At 39.8% G+C, this 18,180-nt stretch overlaps 1 protein-coding gene across 2 annotated transcripts in view; it reads right to left on the bottom strand.

The window, feature by feature from the left end:
• Positions 1–6,106: 6,106 nt before the first annotated feature.
• The window catches only part of LOC5565490, a 254,527-nt gene continuing 242,453 nt past the window's right edge, over positions 6,107–18,180 (bottom strand). For both annotated transcript variants that reach the window (XM_021850276.1, XM_021850277.1), the window contains exon 8: positions 6,107–6,771. In XM_021850276.1, the coding sequence (XP_021705968.1) occupies positions 6,511–6,771 (261 nt within the window). In that variant the 3' untranslated portion in view covers positions 6,107–6,510. The remainder of the gene's footprint in view (positions 6,772–18,180) is intronic.

Below are 18,180 nucleotides of genomic sequence, written 5' to 3'. Positions count from 1 at the left end.
ATGATTTACATCTGAGCTTTGTAACATTACTAATGATTTTACCACAAATGTTCATCTAGTAGCCATTGTTGCATAATAATTAAAAATAAAAACAAAATTGTAACCCCAGTTTTACACCATTCGTTTGCAGTGCAGTTTTCGTGATTCAAGTCGACCAGCAAAACAAAAGTCAAATTGAAGATAATAGATTTCAATAACGTTGTATGTGAATTGTGACGAACAAGCTGTGTTTAAGCATGTCAAATGAATTATTGGAGCATTTCAAAGCTGTGAAAACCAGAGTAAAAGGACTTTTTTACTACTTTTACTACTGCACTATGGGCGGTTTCCATACAGACTGACGGCCAAAAATATTTTTTCCATCTCATGTCGTATTTATGAGTTTTATGATACAAATTTGATGTTTGATTTTCAAAAACAAGTTTTCGAGACTAACTTTTGAATAGGGCCTATAGCGAAATATTAAACATTGTTACTAATAATGCATATAAGCCATTTATGCGATTAACGTTGTGCAAACGATTATGAATATTAAAACTTGCATAGAAATGATGATTTGAATGATTTAGCGAAATTCAGTTATTTTCTGAATTAGTTTTTAGCTGTTTTCAATAAAAAATGGTTAAAAATATTGGAAAAATTCAAAAAGCCTTAAATTAAAAAAGTGCAAATTTGTGCAGCTAAATTCTTCACGATCCTTTAGTTTACATCTCAAAGTACCCTTGGAACTGAATTTAAGCCTGGGACAACTTGGGACAAAAAAGTACTCGATGTGTTAACTATAAGCTTATTCGATTTTTTTAACCTTTTTATAAAAAAAAAAACATCATAAAAGCCACAATTTTGAAGCTTCTTTTATTTTTTATTGTTTCTAGGAAGCCTTTTTTGTAAGCTTTCAAATGGTGTAAAAACATTTTACGTAAGTATTATAGAAAAAAAGTTATATTCATTTGAGTAAACCTTAGTTTTTGTTAATAAAAACAAGTTTTTCTCCATAGGCTCAACTTTGGCACCTCATATCTGAGTGTGCAATGCAAATCATGCCCTAATATTTTGGGGATTTCTTAGCAGACATGTTTACAATGAAATAGCGAACAAGAATTGAAATTTGGGGCACATCACTTTTTTGATTATTGGCCACCTGATAAGCCATAGTATACTGTCCGGATATGTGAACCATGGATTTGAAATCCAGACCCTACACGCTCAACTTATAGTTTGCATTAGTGAAAGCCTATTTTTTGATAAAAATGTGAAGAAATGCTAGAAAAAGCGAATGGTCGGGTGCTAAATTAAATTGTAGTGGTAAAATTGATTTTTTGATAATGATTGTTTCAGATTATTGGCGTGTGACTGCAACCAAAAGATGTAAGTAACCGAAACACAAGATTATCTTGATAATTCATTTTTAAAAGCATTATTATTAGCTTTCCTGTATTTAACAATAGAAAATATAATATAATAATCAATTTTAAATGTAATTTTCTTAATTTTACTTGAATTCAGCTTGCTTAAGCGCGGGTGTCCGGAAATGGATTCAAAAATGTCCGGCTTTTTGATTCACATGTCCGGATTTTAAACCAAGACATGTGTAATTGGGGGCCCAGATAGCCGTAGCGGTAAACGCGCAGCTATTCAGCATGACCAAGCTGAGGGTCGTGGGTTCGAATCCCACCGGTCGAGGATCTTTTCGGGTTGGAAATTTTCTCGACTTCCCAGGGCATAGAGTATCTTCGTACCTGCCACACGATATACACATGCAAAAATGGTCATTGGCATAGTAAGCTCTCAGTTAATAACTGTGGAAGTGCTCATAAGAACACTAAGCTGAGAAGTAGGCTCTGTCCCAGTGGGGACGTAACGCCAGAAAGAAGAAGAAGATGTGTAATTGAAATCAATATTCATATATTATATTCGTTATTTTAACAAGAAAACTAGTTACTTTCATCAAGATAAAAGTCAAAACGATTCGTGCCACGGTAGTACATTAATCAAATTTGACGCAAACATATAGATATTAGTACCGTCGTTGTGGGTGACAATGGGTCAAAAAGGCATATGTACGATTTGTTTATTGAATAACTATCGCAATAAAGCTCCAATAAACTTGTTTTGGTACTCCAATAAATTTGGTGTGTATGTACTTTGATGGTACATTAACAACTGTTCAAAAAATTATTGAAAAATATTTATTCACAGCGGCACTACAAGTGAATGAAAAATGACCCAATCTCACCCCATAGAGGGGGTGACATTGGGTCACTATTATTGAAATAACTTATTTTTGAGAATATGATTGCAAAACCATTCACAGCTGAAAAATTTTGATGAAATTCGATGCAAACAAGATGAAAAGATATCTAAGATATTTCACAAGCATGATAAACCCACTTAAAAGAACGATTATACCAAAAAATTGAAAAGCTATGAGAAAATATATGAGACTCAACATTTATCGTCAAGTTTACATAAATTTTCTTGTTTGTTTCCTCAAATTACCTTCAAAGTCTCATCCCCATTGCCATGAAGCCTATTCAGTTTTCCAAGAGGTGTACTGAAACAGTGATTATTTTAAACCCTCGCAAATAGTTATATTTCGGTGCGACATTCCTCGATCAATATATTTCAGGCAGATTTTGACTTCATAGTACCAGTATTTCAGCGATCCAACTCATTCGTACTTTCGAGAGATGTTTCTGTAATATGAAAATACTAATAAATAATTAAATTTATTAAAAAAACAATTGATAAAATTTTACGATGTTGCTGCGCACAAAACACAGTTGCTGGTTTGAGAAGTTGTCAAAATTCGTTGCATTGTTATTCGATGCACGGAATCCACAAGTAGACTTGTTTGATGTTTCAGAGATGCTGTATTTAGAAAGAATAAACACATTTTAATGAGGAATGAGAACACCCGGCACCGTAAAATGTCAAAAAAGTGGTCTTGCAATTTAATTTACTATCGTTCTTGCTTGACCCAATCTCACCCCCATTTTCAATGTTTTGTACACCGTACCGAAAAAAATAAAATTTTTGTGGAAAAATCAATTAGATTGATAGTATTTCAACCTTCTACTACTACAACGATAGAGGTTAAAGTACATGCGTTATACTTTGCACAGGAGAAATTTAATGCTGTAAATTTTATCTAGTTTCAACATACAAGTTTATTGATATAGTAAACAAAAATTACTAATTCTAAAAATGTATATTGTGATTAATTATGTGTAATAATATGTTCCCCAACATATGAATAATTATTTCTAGCGATATCAGCGTTATTAGCTGATATATTACATGAATCATAATTTTCCGTTTTGACCCAATCTCACCCCCTAGACCCATTGTCACCCCCATCGACGGTATTAGAACATATTGCACTGCTTAAGCGTCCGGGTATTGATGCATCACGGTACAGTAGCTAAACAAAGCCAATCACAGTCAGCGGAGCCAGTGAAACTTACGCATATCGCTGCTGTAGGCAAAAAGCCTTGAAAATTGAAAAAAACACCCGTTGCAAAGGGCAACCCATGATTACTGTAGAAAAATGTTCTATTTCCCGCTGCATTTCCCGCATTTAGAGCCTTCAATGACACTAACGATTTAGAAAATTCATTCACTCAACATAGGCTACTTGATGAGATTCACATTTTTGAACTAGTGTACTGGGAAGAGCCACGTGATTTTCGCGAAATTCAAGCCTACTACTATCAACATTCCCAGTACTGCCAGCAGGTATCAGTTTTCAAGGTATTTAAAAGAATTGTGTTTAATGTGCACACATATTTCCAATAACTGTTTTAATTGTGGCCACTACTTGAATTATAATACTACAATATGTGTAGTATTGATTGATAACAAATTTTCTGTTGATATTTGTGTTTCATAGTGAAATTTGGTGGTAAATTACAATGTGTTGCAAGTTACCCCGTTTGACGGTATGTGTCTCTAGTAGATTTGGTTTTGCTGAATCTGATACCCTTTCAGACATGTTCCAGCACTTCGCAATTTTTAGCTACAAGTTGAAAAATTTGTAAAAACACTGGTTTCTTTGATGTTTGCATGCAATTTAAGGTATGATTTGTCCAACTTTTTTGTGATCTAATCCACTGCGCATGCAAACTTGGAATTTAAATACATTTTCGTTTATAATTTGGTTGAAGTTTCAAGATAAAATTTAGATTCAATCGTTTTTTTTAACATGAGAGACTGCAATCTATACAAAATTCGTCGTTTCTATTATGAGTCAGCTAACTGTTTGAATAGTAAAACTATTGTTAAACAGTTGACTGTTTACTATTGCCTAGAAACAGAAAAATAATAATAAACTGATTTCGAAAAATTTAATTCAATGTTAGTTTATGCACTTTATAAAAAACAATTTCATGAAGGTAGAGTGCTTCGTGAAGCCCAAGCAGGACGGTTCGGTTTTTCGTCGTCGGATAGATTTTGTTCACGGTTTCGCGCGTGTTTTCGTCGCCGGAATTTTTTTTTCCTGTTTTGGAGCGTCTTGCTGGGTAGTGCTTCGTGAAGCCAAAGCAGGACGGTTCGGGATTGCCTCGTCGGATATATTTTGCGTCATCGGATAGGTTTTGCCCACGGTTTCGCACGTGTTTTCGTCGCCGGATTTTTTTTCCTGTTTTTGAGCGTCTTGCTGGGTAGTGCTTCGTGAAGCCCAAGCAGGACGGTTCGGTTTTGCCTCGTCGGATAGATTTTGCTCACGGTTTTGCGCGTGTTTTCGTCACCGGAGAACTTTTTTTTTCCCTGTTTTGGAGTGTCTTGCTGGGTAGGTATTGGGAAGGCCCAAGCAAGACGGTTTGTTTTCGGGGCGCCAAGAAGTTTTGCTGTCAGTGTCAGTTTTGTGTTCAGTTGAGGATGGATTACCAACTGGTGAGTTCGTTTCATGCTTATGATAACACATTTTTTCTTGGAAGCGGAACTTTTATGTAATGGTAAAACAAACTTTGTGTGGTTCAGTGACGAACCACAGTGTGTCGGCAATATGCTTTTTTATACAATTTCAATATACATATATTTTTCTCTTTTTGACATAATTAAACATTATCTTTTGAATTGTTCGACATTGTGAATGTTGACGTATTTTTTAAAACTTCTACCATATCGAGACAAAATGCACAATAATACTCATATGTAACTTTCAAACAAACTATGTATGGTTCGTCACTACAAGTATCGGCATTATTCCTGTTTCATATAATTTAAAATATATACATGTAATTTTCAGTTTTCGCCATTAATAAAAACGTCTTTTAAATTGTTCGACATTATAGATGTTGACGTATTTTTTAAATCTTCTACCAAAAATTTCTCGAGACAAAAATACAAAACTAGCTTTAAATATAGGTCGTATCACCGACCAGAGGTGACTCCCAGATCTTTTCCTCCCTCACTAATAAACACCCTTCCCGTGCTGATTGTGGAGATGCAGAGGTATTCTCGGTCGCTAGAAGCAACAATCATTACACCGTAACGTTCCTTCCCCATCCCAACTGACTGTAAGGACTTGGCCGGCGCCGTTATTGATCAATAATATTAGATATGCTAAAATTGCACTTCGAGAGTAAGCGGAAACTACCATCCCTTATTCATTTGAATCGTAGTGTAATTCTTACCAGTTCCGATCAATCACAGAGCAGCAACCATTGACATGTACAGTCAGTCTATGCTATGCTATGCTTTATAAAAAACAATTTCATAAAGAAATAGTTAATCAAAGTTATGGGCAAGAATGGGTTAATAGTTTGCATATCATATAGCGAGGTGACTATTCTAGACTCGAATTAAGTGAAACAAACGGAGAGTCACTTCACGCGAGTCGGGAATTATTCATCAAAATTCTTTTGAGGTTTTGGTGAGAAAACATTCAGAATACAGCAAAGAGCTAGGCCCCCTAGTTTCACGGCTACAATCAAATTCTACAACAATATAGAATATACCCTTATTACGTTGTTTTACCTTGTTTTTTGTGATGGTCCTTTTGAGCTATTGAAACTTTTCATCAACAATCATTAATGTTTCTGTATGTCTTCATTATGCGTTTAACTTGTCAAGCATATTTTTTCTCTATTTGTTATAGACAGAATTACAATAAGGAATAACATATTACCAGAATATATTTGAACCCTTAATTATATAAAGTTTTGGTGTACAAATAGCAAAACACGAGTGTTTTAAATAAAGATTTATACAAGTTCAAAATTGAATAAATTCAATACTCTCCCAAACACGTGTTCAAGTTCAAGCGAACTATGAATGTTCAGTTATGCTTGATAGGATATTATTTTAGTTTGCATGCCGATTTCCCTTTTTTAATTATGCATAGCCAGGCAGGCGCGATGTTTTAATTGATCTCGTGGTAACTGTAATACATTACAGCCTTTTTTATCGCCTTCACCCCTGGTCATAGCCTGGATAGATATACTCCACACCGGGACTTCCGATGTATACCACATGGCGACGCGCTTCGATATTGTTGTACGTTACTCATTAGGGTACATCGCCGCCAATTGCCAAGCTGAGACACATCCCGAACGTTAGCAGTGCCAAAATGCTAACAAACACGACAAAGCACAGATAGTGGGCATTGATTGGCATGCGGAACAATTTTGCCGACATGTTCAGCGATGAGGCGTACAGCAGCACCGTGTTCAAATCCTCCGACGAAGTGTTCCGGTGAACGAACGGACGGATGCTGATCAGGTGCCCACAGGTTTGCGTTTGACGACAGGATGCCGTGAGGGATGCTGCCTGGAATGGAATGGCGAGAGGTAAATGAACGTAAGTGTGAGGTAAGTTATGAGTATATAGATTTTAACAAAATACAGATTTGCGTGAAATGTCCATTCAGGTATTATTATTCGCTATCTTGAATTTTGAATTAGGTACCGTGAAACATCGGTTTCCAAAATTTTGAGTCCGATTCGAAAATATAGGTTTTACTCAAACCGAGAGTATCTATCTTGGCGTCCAACATGTAACTAAAAATATTGATGATCAACCATTAGAGAACTACTAGAAACCGATGAGATGGTACCAACATTTTTTAATCTCATCAATAGTTTTGAAAGAAAAAGTCATTTACAAATAATTATTTACTCAATGCAAACTTAACGCAAAAATATCAGAAACAGATGAGTTATTACAATTAAAAGATACAGTGATTTGGATTTTTAAAAGGGGTAGAAATTTTTTCTTCATTTGGTGGAGGGGATTGACTCTAAAAAATATTGCCCTCAAGAGGGCGATAGGAAACACTGCTCTATACGAGTATACGTCCACTGTTAAGCCGTTCATAATGTTTGATATTCCGAGAATTTATATCAGTCATATCACATATTGTTTGTAATCCATTTTGAAATAATTCAATAGGCTCATGCAGCACTAAACCAGAATAACCCTTTCTTCATACCTAAAATTCCGGCGGATGTCACGTTCAAACCCGGTTTTCGGCATAACGACCTTTTCTCGTAGCTTTTAGTGGCACCGTTCTACGGGACACGTTGACCGTCATCGCAGGCAGGCTCTGTGTGAGCACAAGTCTCAGTCTAAAGCTGTTCCTGCTCAGATCAGTGATCCAGTGAAATAGTGTGAAAATTCAATCTTCTTCAACAAAAAAGACCCATATCTTACGGCTTCGTGAAGTGCGTCGTCTCGGTATAGCTAGTGTGTGCAAACGTGCTGGAGATTTATTATCATCCCATGCATACGCATAAAAAGCAGGGTTGGATACGTGATCCAGCCTTGTCGTTACTTTCCGTCAGCAACGTCCAAGTGCAGAAGCTGGGCAAAATGCTAAATGTGCCAGACACGGAGCGAATGGCCGGCCATCACCCACTGCGAGCAACAGCCCTGGCATTAGGGTGGGGCTTATTTTCGAAAATTTAGTCAAAATTTACAAAGTCTAAAATAATCATCGGTCTCAAAATAACATCCTGTGAATCCTGTGATTGTTTGGTGGAAGTTGCGATATTTTAAAGCACCGCTTTAACTTAGAAATTTGACCTGACCACTAAAATTTTTGAAAGATAATTTTTTATCTAGCATAAGCCCTAGATACTAAACTTCAAGACGGGGTTGGTGGTCTGATGGCTACCGCTTCTGCTTCATATGCAGAAGGTCATGGGTTCAATCCCAGGCCCGTCCCTTTCCTCGTACTTTGTAGTTGTATATCTCACACTTGCTTCTATCTTCCATTCTAAATATATCCCACTCATACTATTCGTTCATAGCAAACGCTAGAACCAGAGACGGACAAGAAACCGTTTCCCTAACGCTTCCTACTTCCACGCGCACGCCTTTCTTACGCCTGATACATAGGCAGTCTGCTAACCACAAAAGCAAACCTCTCTGCCATGCCTTTCCCCCAATCCATACACTCCCGCATGAACTGACGTGGATGCAGTGGAATATACGGTCTACGTGGGAGTCAGTTCAATGCATCATCAAATTCTCCTCTCCCTTCCTTCCCCTCATTGGTCTGCATTCTGACGTGGCAGGTGCCATTGTTGCCTAAAAATAGAAGATCACCAGCACTTATACACTGAGGATGCCTGTTAGTCCCAAGCAGTCATTCGGTTGGTTCCTTGTGTAAGTGCAGCTGATCTGGCGATACTGGAGTGCATCCACGGGCGGCTAATCAAGCTCGAGCTCAAGCTCAAGCTCATAAGCCCTAGATACTAAACTTCATCTCATCATTTCATTGGAACCTCTCTCATCGTGACAACATGTCTACTTGAAGCTTTCAAATGTCTTCATTTTTTGGTTTATGTGGGTATATTATAAGTGTAGTTTTGGAAACATTAGAAGAAAACTTACATTTATGCAAGTATGAAGAAAATATATCTAAACTTTTTTGCAATCTATTACAGATGGCACTCAGGCTTCGTCCTTTGGCGGACTGGCCTGAGTCATCCACAAAGATTTCTGACACCCGTGAGGTAAGTTCGATCAGTCAGATGTGAAATTATTGTATAATATTGGTCCCAAAACACTGCCTTGAAGAATACCATCTTTCAGACCTGGAGTTATGATAATTAATGCTCTTATTTTGACAAAGAATGATTTTGGGAAAAACGTCCCACCCTACCGTGGCATCTCCGGCTGGTCTGGCATGCTGACCTTCTCGTTCGGTCTCCTATCACACTTCTGCCATTTTTGCGGTTGATGATCCATGCAAACGACGGACCACTTCGTTGATGTCATCACGTGGAAAAACGGAACGTGGCCAACCCACCTTTCCGGCTAACGTTATCTGCAGGCAGGTGTAGAAGCACCTGCCTGGCAAAAGCTCAAACTGGTGCGTGAGCCGCGACTTCTCAGACAAGAGCTATAGTGCTCTATCCGCAGACCGTGCCCGGTCATCCATCCACTCAAATAATCATTTGTCACCATGTGCTGGATAGTGAGAGGAATAGTGGAATAATTTAGACAATTTTGACTGTCAAATGAGGCATATTAGAAACATTGAACTTGTACATTGAACATTGAAATTCAAATTAATCATTCTTCGTGAAATTTTACTTCGAGAAAAGCTGTAATGTGAATTTAACTGAGTAATTCTCGCTAAAATCAGCACGCTATTCACACAAATGCAACAAATATGTAAAATGTCTTCATCCTTTTATTATTAGAAAATCTAAAACTTGCCTTAAGAAAAAGCTCTTGATTTTCAAACAAACTTTCAGGCCAGCCATTTTTTATGCTGTACCAATATGACTAGCTGCTGTAATACTAGGGAGAAAGCTTTGCAGAGAGTTCAAAAAAAAATTTTTAAAAATGATTCTGAAGCTGGTGTAGTGCTAATGTGTTACATAGAATATCCAATGTTGAAACATTGGAACAAATGTCTAATAAAAGTTTTAATTATTTTAGACAAAAATCGCTGTCATCTTCTATTGTCAAGATAAAGGTATAAGAAATTATTGTAAAGTTTGGAATGATACTAATAAAGCATTAAAAACTGTTACTAGGTATTCTTGTTCTCTCACTGTGGCTACTGAAAGCTCTTTCTGGCTTGGATCAACGCGACGACGGTGAGTGCGATATTAGGACCCATTTTGTATGGAAAGCACGAACTCTTCGTTGTTTCCAAACCTCTTCTTCCGTTTGCAGCCTTTGGGGGAGCGTGTCCGGTTGCATCCGTTATTCGGATACCGGTGGCGTAGCAAAAGGTGACACAGGAGATGTTTTGAAGTATCAATGGATTAGGGGCTGTCCATTAATTATGTAAGGGTTTATGGGGGGAGGGGGGGTTTAGGATTTCTTACGCGCCATATAATTTATATATAAAAACCCCAAAAATTGTCTTACGTAATTAATGGATCGCCCCTTAGCTACAGCTACTACTGTGACTAGCTCTTGGCCCTATATATTACATATCAAAGTTAAACAGAAAACTCATACATCGGGTGTAGTTGCTTAATGTGTTCATTAAACCTTAAATCCCCCTAAATATTAAGTGTACACCCATCAATATTTCCATTTTCAGAAATACCATAGCATGTGTGGTTTCTTAGATATTGTATTTTGTAAAATCATTATTTATCGATTTTTGTTAACTTGCATGCAAGTTTACATGCTGATGAATGTCATTAATTTACTACAGTTTTTAGATGCTAGAGAATACATACAAATCAACGTAGTTTGTAATACTTTCGTTATTAACCCTTAAGGTGAAACATGCTGGAATCCAAACATGGCTGTCACAATCAAGCATGGGAAACATTCACTCGAATGTTGCATTTCTCTCTCTCACATCCACAAGCGGTCAAGAGCGAGATTGTCGTTTCTCCGACCAAGCTGAGTGTTTCAATTTCCAATGCGCTTTCTTCTTGTTCGCCGAGCGACAAGTTAGGCAAAAACGGCAACAGAATGATTCACTACCGACTCCTTGTGCCGAAGGCATCCGATTGCTGAAAACACTGACTGGTAATACACAAGGCGAAATGTTTCAGTGAACGCAAAATCTGTACATTTCGCAGGAAGCTTTCAGTGATCGAATGGCGAACGCGTTCTTTCGTGTCTCCAATTTAAGAGAGGATAGGTGCTCTCTCCGCTCTGTATATCTTTTCATTTTCGGTTTATCTCAATCGTTTACGATTCGTCGGGATTGCGCTCACCCTAGTAGCGTTCGGCAGTCATTGAACATTCGGTGGCAGCAGATACTTTGCAGATATTTTATCGGTAGCGTTCGGGTGAGTGAGTGAATTTTCCCATGCTTGGCACAATAGCCGGCTTGTGCATCTACTCATGATTTAAAACGCACTAATCTGCAGAAACAATGAACGTATGGAGTCGATCGTCTGCTAGTGCACAAAGGTAGAACAGAAATTGCATTGTCGTTTGATGCTTCTTTCGTGAGATTTGTTCCTTCAAAGTCTTGGTACTTTTTTGAATTTTGATTCTAAGCCGTTTCACCTTAAAAGGCGAGGACGGCTTTTTTCCATCCATTTTTTTTAAATTTTGACAATTTTTTGCAGAGAATTAGTTGCATCTCCAAACGCATTCTCATAAATTTGAGAACCAGTGGCCCATCCGGATATACGGCCTGAAATGTATACTGTACACTTCCTATTCCGCCAGTGATTCCTAATAAAATTTTCAATATATTTCGCATGTAGTTTTGTGAAAGTCTATGAATAGTCAATAATCAAGTCTTGCGTGGTTTGCTTATCACTGACACTTTGGAGGTTTCGATTTCCGCAAACTGGACACCGGGACGCACACTTGCCGCTAACCACAAGGAAGCCCCTATTCCACTCAGCGTAGTCGAGCCTCCGCTGCCAGCGACCAGCAGCCGTCCTGTTCCTACGTCTGAGCTGGGAGATGGGGTCTTCCGAACCTCCACCTCCGGCAAGTATGATTTACATCCGGTATTTCCTGAGCCTGAAAGTATCTCTTATTCCAGCGCATCAAATTTGTTGCTGCCACCAGAAGCAACTTCTCGAAATAGTACATCAGCACCAGCTTCGTCCGATGTCCTGTTGTACTATCAAAACGTTGGCGGGATTAATACTTCCCTCGCTGAATACCAAGCGGCCGTGAGTGATGGTTGCTACGACGTTTACGCCCTTACCGAAACCTGGCTCAACGGTAATACTCTGACATGTCAACTGTTTGACGCCTCATATTCCGTTTATCGACAAGACCGATCATCTTTAAGCAGCAACAAAAGTACCGGGGGTGGTGTTTTGCTAGCTGTCCACTCTAATTTTAAATCGCGTTCGCTTAGTCCTCCGAACAATGCTTTGGTGGAGCAATTATGGGTCGCCATTTCTACTGTCGATGGAACATTATTCATCTGCATTGTCTACATCCCTCCAAACCGCGTTAACGATGCAGCACTAATTGACAAACACGTTGAGTCGCTTAGCTGGATAACTTCTCAACTTGGAGCTAGGGACAAAGTGATCATCCTGGGTGACTTTAACATGGGCTCAATCTCTTGGCAGCGTCATTCTCTTGGTTTCTACTACCCGATTGCCTCACGATCTTCGATTAGCCAGACGTCTCGTGATCTGCTTGATGCATACAGCACTGCTGGACTAAAGCAAGCCATTGGGATTGAAAATAAACACAATCGGATGCTCGATTTGTGTTTTGTAAGCGACCAGTTATTGGAGAGCTGCACGAATATACAAGCTCCATCGCCTCTCGTCAAACTCTGCAGACATCATCCCCCCATTCTGATGAATTTCCAAATATATCCGATTCGTCACTTCCACAACACTGCCGAAAGCATCTCTTACGATTTTAACAAGGCTGATTTCAACGGTATGAATGCTTTTCTTGCGCACGTTGACTGGGACGAGATTCTTCGGGACTACGATGCCAATCTTGCAGCATCGACAGTGTCTGGAATTTTGCTGTATGCTATCGACCAGTTCGTTCCCGTAAAATCCAGACCTGAACTTGCAAAACCACCCTGGTCAAATGCTCATCTCAAGAACCTGAAAAGAGTGAAGAGGGCTGCACTTCGACGACACAGCAAGTTTCGAACGGACACCACGAGAGCTAGCTATATGAAGGCGAACCAAGACTATCAGCAACTCAACGACCATTTGTACAACGCCTATCAAAACCGTATGCAACGTCAACTAAGGACTAATCCCATAAGTTTTTGGCGGTACGTCAATGACCAACGGAAAGAATCCGGATTACCTTCAACAATGAACGACGATTCATCGGTCGCCGACTCCATCGGTGGGATTGCCGACATGTTTCGTTCACAATTCAGTCGTGTTTTCACCAACGAACACCTCGATTCACATGATGTTGCCCTTGCTAGTAAGGAGATTAAATCGTCTACGTGATATGGTCCGGATGGTATACCATCATTTATTATAAAACGGTGTGTGGACACGCTTGCAAAACCGTTAACTGCAGTATTAAATCTTTCCTTGTCAACCGGTGTCTTCCCAAACTGCTGGAAACATTCATACGTATTTCCAGTTTTCAAAAAAGGCTGCAAAAGTTCGGTTTCAAATTACCGAGGTATAGCCGCTTTGAGCTCAATCTCTAAGCTATTTGAGGTGATTGTGCTACGTCAGTTAGTTCAGAGCTACGCACACTACATATCAGAAGACCAGCACGGGTTCATGCCCAAACGTTCGACGGCTACTAACTTGACATGTTTCATTTCTTTCGTGACTCGCCAAATTGAAAGTGGCCAACAAGTTTAGACGCCATTTATACGGACCTTTCCGCGGCATTTGATAAAATGAATCACCAAGTCGCCTTAGCTAAATTCGACAAACTTGGCATGAATAATACTTTGCTCATTTGGCTTCGATCACAGTTATACGCTAGAATCAAATACACACTTAAATCAAAATGCCGATCTCAGCAGTGCAAACTGCAAATCTCGGTTAAAAGTCGTTTGCTGACACCTCAGTAAAAGTGACGTTTGAAGTCAGCGGCACCCCAAAGTGCTGCATTAAATAAACTTGATTTTTTGCTCAGATATCAGTAAAAATTCCTTTGCTGACTGCTCCACTGTGCGGATCTCGGCAAAAGAATGAACATTAGAATTAGAAATCAAATCAACTGAGTGTGTACCTTCACTATACGAATAAGTGTCTCATGGCTTATTAAATCCACAAGATCACATAGGACAGTTTTGTCCATCACAACATGTAACCTTAAATAGCTATGTTTTACCAACTTTCATTTGAACTTTAGGCTACCATCGAGCTTGAAAGAAAAAAACTGCCTTTAACTATGAGTACATTTGAAAATTAGGTACTTCAAGGAACAAAAATTTAAAATAAAAAAAATGTTCGGGATCCCTCGGTGGATTTTTTGGGGAACACGTCAAATGAAAGCTAAAAACCTATATTTTCGTATGGTGAAAGATTTAGCGATGTCTATTTTTTTGTGATAATTTTGTTCTACCAGACACGCCGTAGTGTCTGTAGTCCAACAGTACTGAAGGTCATTCAACAATAGCTCATGTTCTGGGATCAAACATATTGAGGACTTTCCTAATCACCACTCACTGCGCAGAGTTAGATTACAAAACATCCGTTCGTCGAGCGACGACGCAGCAAAAGTTGTTGAATTAGAAAACGTGGTAACGTAATCGCTCACTCATGCGATGCATGCATCCATACAGGTCATCGTGTCAGCCCATGCAGCTTAACCAACTCGACTCGCGACCACCTGACCTGACTAATGTAAGCCGGCTGGTCGAGTCGGATGATACCGAGTTTCAGTGGCAAATCCAATTCCATAGATGGATAGCGGTGGATACCGTTTCACCTGCATGAGCGACCCAGTCAGTGTGCCTATGTGGATCCCGGTTCGCGTAGTTTATCGTAGTCCTCCAAAGCGGTCAAGGACCACAGCCGCTAGTCAGTGCCCCCTGGTCACTTGCACCTGAGACTGCTGACAGAGCAACCGCTACCACACTCTACCTCCATCAGACGAGTATGCTCTGGAGAGGATGCTTCGACAGCATACGGACGGTTGTTCGAATGTCAATTGGTCGAAATGCATCATCTACTTGATATACGTAAAAATCCTAATTTTATACCAACTGGATCATTCTTCGATACATGGCTCCACCTTCCGTGATTAAAAATTTGACGAAAATCCATATCAAAATTTTTGAAGGAAATCGAAATTTAGGAAAAACATTAGTTTTCAAGTTTAAGTTTAACATTAGTTGAAGTTTACTTATTACAAATTTGAGATTGATTTTACGGCCGTAGAGAGCCATGGAATGAATCAATCGATCATTAATCATCACCCATAGATGCTTAACTTCTCGTTTCGAGTCGATCATGCAATCACCAACCGTGATTCTTGCCTGCTTCAATACCTTACGATTGCTGATCATAACCACTTCAGTTTTGTGGTGGGCTATCGCCAGCTTCTTGTCCCGCACCCAATCTTCTACAGTATCGATCGTCTCGGTGGCGAGTACCTCCACCTCCTCTCTTGATTCAACAACTACCAATAGCACCACGTCGTCCGCAAAGCCAACAATCTTTACACCTCTGGGAGGATTCAATTTCAGGACATCATCGTACATAATATTCCACAGAGTCGGGCCGAGAATAGAGCCTTGAGGAACGCCCGCTGTAATTTTAGTACTTTTTGATTGAAATTTTTTTAGCATTTCGGCCTATACGCCGAAGATTCGCCAAGCGGCTACCCGGCTTTGGTAGCAACACCAACTTTTGTCGTTTCCAGGAGTCTGGAAAGCTGCCATCGTCAATGCAGTTCTGCAGTGTTGTCCTGGACATATCGGGGTTCTCGGGGATCGCTGTTTTCAGTGCCAGATTTGGGATTCCGTCAGATCCTGGAGCCTTCTTTGTGCCCAAGGCTTTCATTGTTATTACTTTATAATTACAAAACCAGAGATCAATTTCAATTTCGTTCTTTGCGACTTTGTTAAAAAAGTTGCGAATGAGAGTGCATTTGAGTGAAGTCACTGGAAAGCGCACACAGTAAAATAGTTGGCCAGAATAACTAAATGAATTGTGATAGAAGAACTTGTTGTCAGTTCTCTTTGCGCAATTCTTCATTCATAGACTCTGGCTACTGACATTTTTGTACGACACGGAGGCTTCCCCCTTTACAGTACTCGTTTCCACTTTTCGCGATGCTGAGGCTCGCATAGCTTCTAACGCGGACTTGGTCACCACAAGCTTTTATTCGGCTGTATCAGCTCTCGCCTCCAGGGTATTCCATTCTTTGACGGCCACTCCAAGGGCTCCTTGAATCTTCGTCATCAACAGTTTGATGTCTTTATGCACATTGTATCTTTTGTCGACATACTCGTGCAGCTCCTTCACAAGTTTCTTCGCTGTAACTACTTTCGATGGTTTTGGTACTCTCGATCACATACTACACTGCTGATTGCTGCACGTTAATTTGCTCCTGCTCGCGCTTGTTGGGTTTGAAGCGTTGGTGATCTTACCAACCCGCTTATGCCACGCCTTCTCTGATGTTGTTTATACTCTCCATTCTTCAGGGTCCCCCCCTTCAGACACTATCGTCATCCGCCGTACGTAGTCGCCTTTCATGATTCCACGGTTAGGGCAGGGAGGCCATGCTAGGGTTGACACGATCCCTTATGAGGATCATGTTCAGAGCCGGATTGGCGTAGGTTGGGAATGGTCATCCGAACCTAGTACTCATCACTTAAGATGGAAGGGTTCTGAACGTATCCAGAAGCCTGCCAAGGTTTTAACGGAACGGAGGCAGTCGCGCCATAAGCCTACTCGCTGTTTCAAGTTGGTGTCACCCTTCCTTATACGGGGAGTAAAATGACACGACTGTCAACCCAATATCGCTGTCCAATCCAAAATCCTTGCCTTGTCCTATTTGAGCGACGTGATCAGTATACCGTGATTAGGATTTTACTGCCATCCATCCTAATGTGCCGGTTGGCACTCCAGGGGACTAAGGCACTTTGAAAGCAGTACCAGGTCACTTGTTCAGAACTACTTGCAGATATGTGCCCACCTGAAGTTCGTAGACACAAAAGTCAATTTGGACAAATTGAGATGTAAAATTGTGAAAAATAATGATATCGTTTTGGTAGGCTTGGATTCCACGACTTCCAATACCCTACACCTCCGTCGGCTCTCTTAGATGCTCAAATTGACTCTTCTAGATGTAGGGCTGTGAAGGAGTATATGGAGTCGTGACGGACTTTGATTTCAAGTTGGCCGATTGCGCTGCAGAATCGTTACCCATTCTGTGGCGTAGTTGGTTAACGCGCCCACTCTAGCGTATTTGGAGTAGTGAGATCGAAGCCCACCAGAACGATTCCATTATTTTTCACAATTTTACATCTCAATTTGTCCAAATTGACTTTTGTGTCTACGTTCAGGTACGATTATATTCTAGTTCCAGGAAAGTCAAGGAAATTTCCATTACGAAAGGATCCTGGACCGGCCGGGAATCGAATCCAGATACCTTTAGCATGACTTTGCTTTGTAATCGCGGACTCTAACCTTCATAAAAAAATAATTTAAAAAATTTAAATTATATGCGGAATAATAAGGATAAGGTCCTTTCAAATTGTATGGTTTGGTAATAAGTATTCTTAGAGTATACTCCGAGAAATTTAAAAATTAAGATTTTTTTAGGCGGCAAGCTTGGTATTACAAACATAAATGGTCATTACCTAAAAACGGCTGCACCAATTTGTTTCATTTTTTTACATCAGATTTTCTTTGAAGTATTGTTATGAAAAGCGAATAACCGAACATGATGAAAATTCTGTAGCCTGAGATATTAACGCGGATCATGGCTACGCGTGTGGGGCCCAGATAGCCGTAGCGGTAAACGCGCAGCTATTCAGCAAGACCAAGCTGAGGGTCGTGGGTTCGAATCCCACCGGTCGAGGATCTTTTCGGGTTGGAAATTTTCTCGACTTCCCAGGGCATAGAGTATCTTCGTACCTGCCACACGATATACACATGCAAAAATGGTCAATTGGCATAGAAAGCTCTCAGTTAATAACTGTGGAAGTGCTCAAAAGAACACTAAGCTGAGAAGCAGGCTTTGTCCCAGTTGGGACGTAACGCCAGAAAGAAGAAGAAGATGGCTACGCGATGGTCCGCCAAGGAATTTTGGAATATCTGCAGATTTCCAAGACCGAAGATCAATATTGACACAGTTTTTTCAGTTTTTTAAACTAGA

The sequence above is a fragment of the Aedes aegypti genome, chromosome 3, assembly GCF_002204515.2.
Source record: "Aedes aegypti strain LVP_AGWG chromosome 3, AaegL5.0 Primary Assembly, whole genome shotgun sequence".
NCBI lineage: Eukaryota > Metazoa > Arthropoda > Insecta > Diptera > Culicidae > Aedes > Aedes aegypti.
This window is presented reverse-complemented; position numbering and strand designations above follow the sequence as displayed.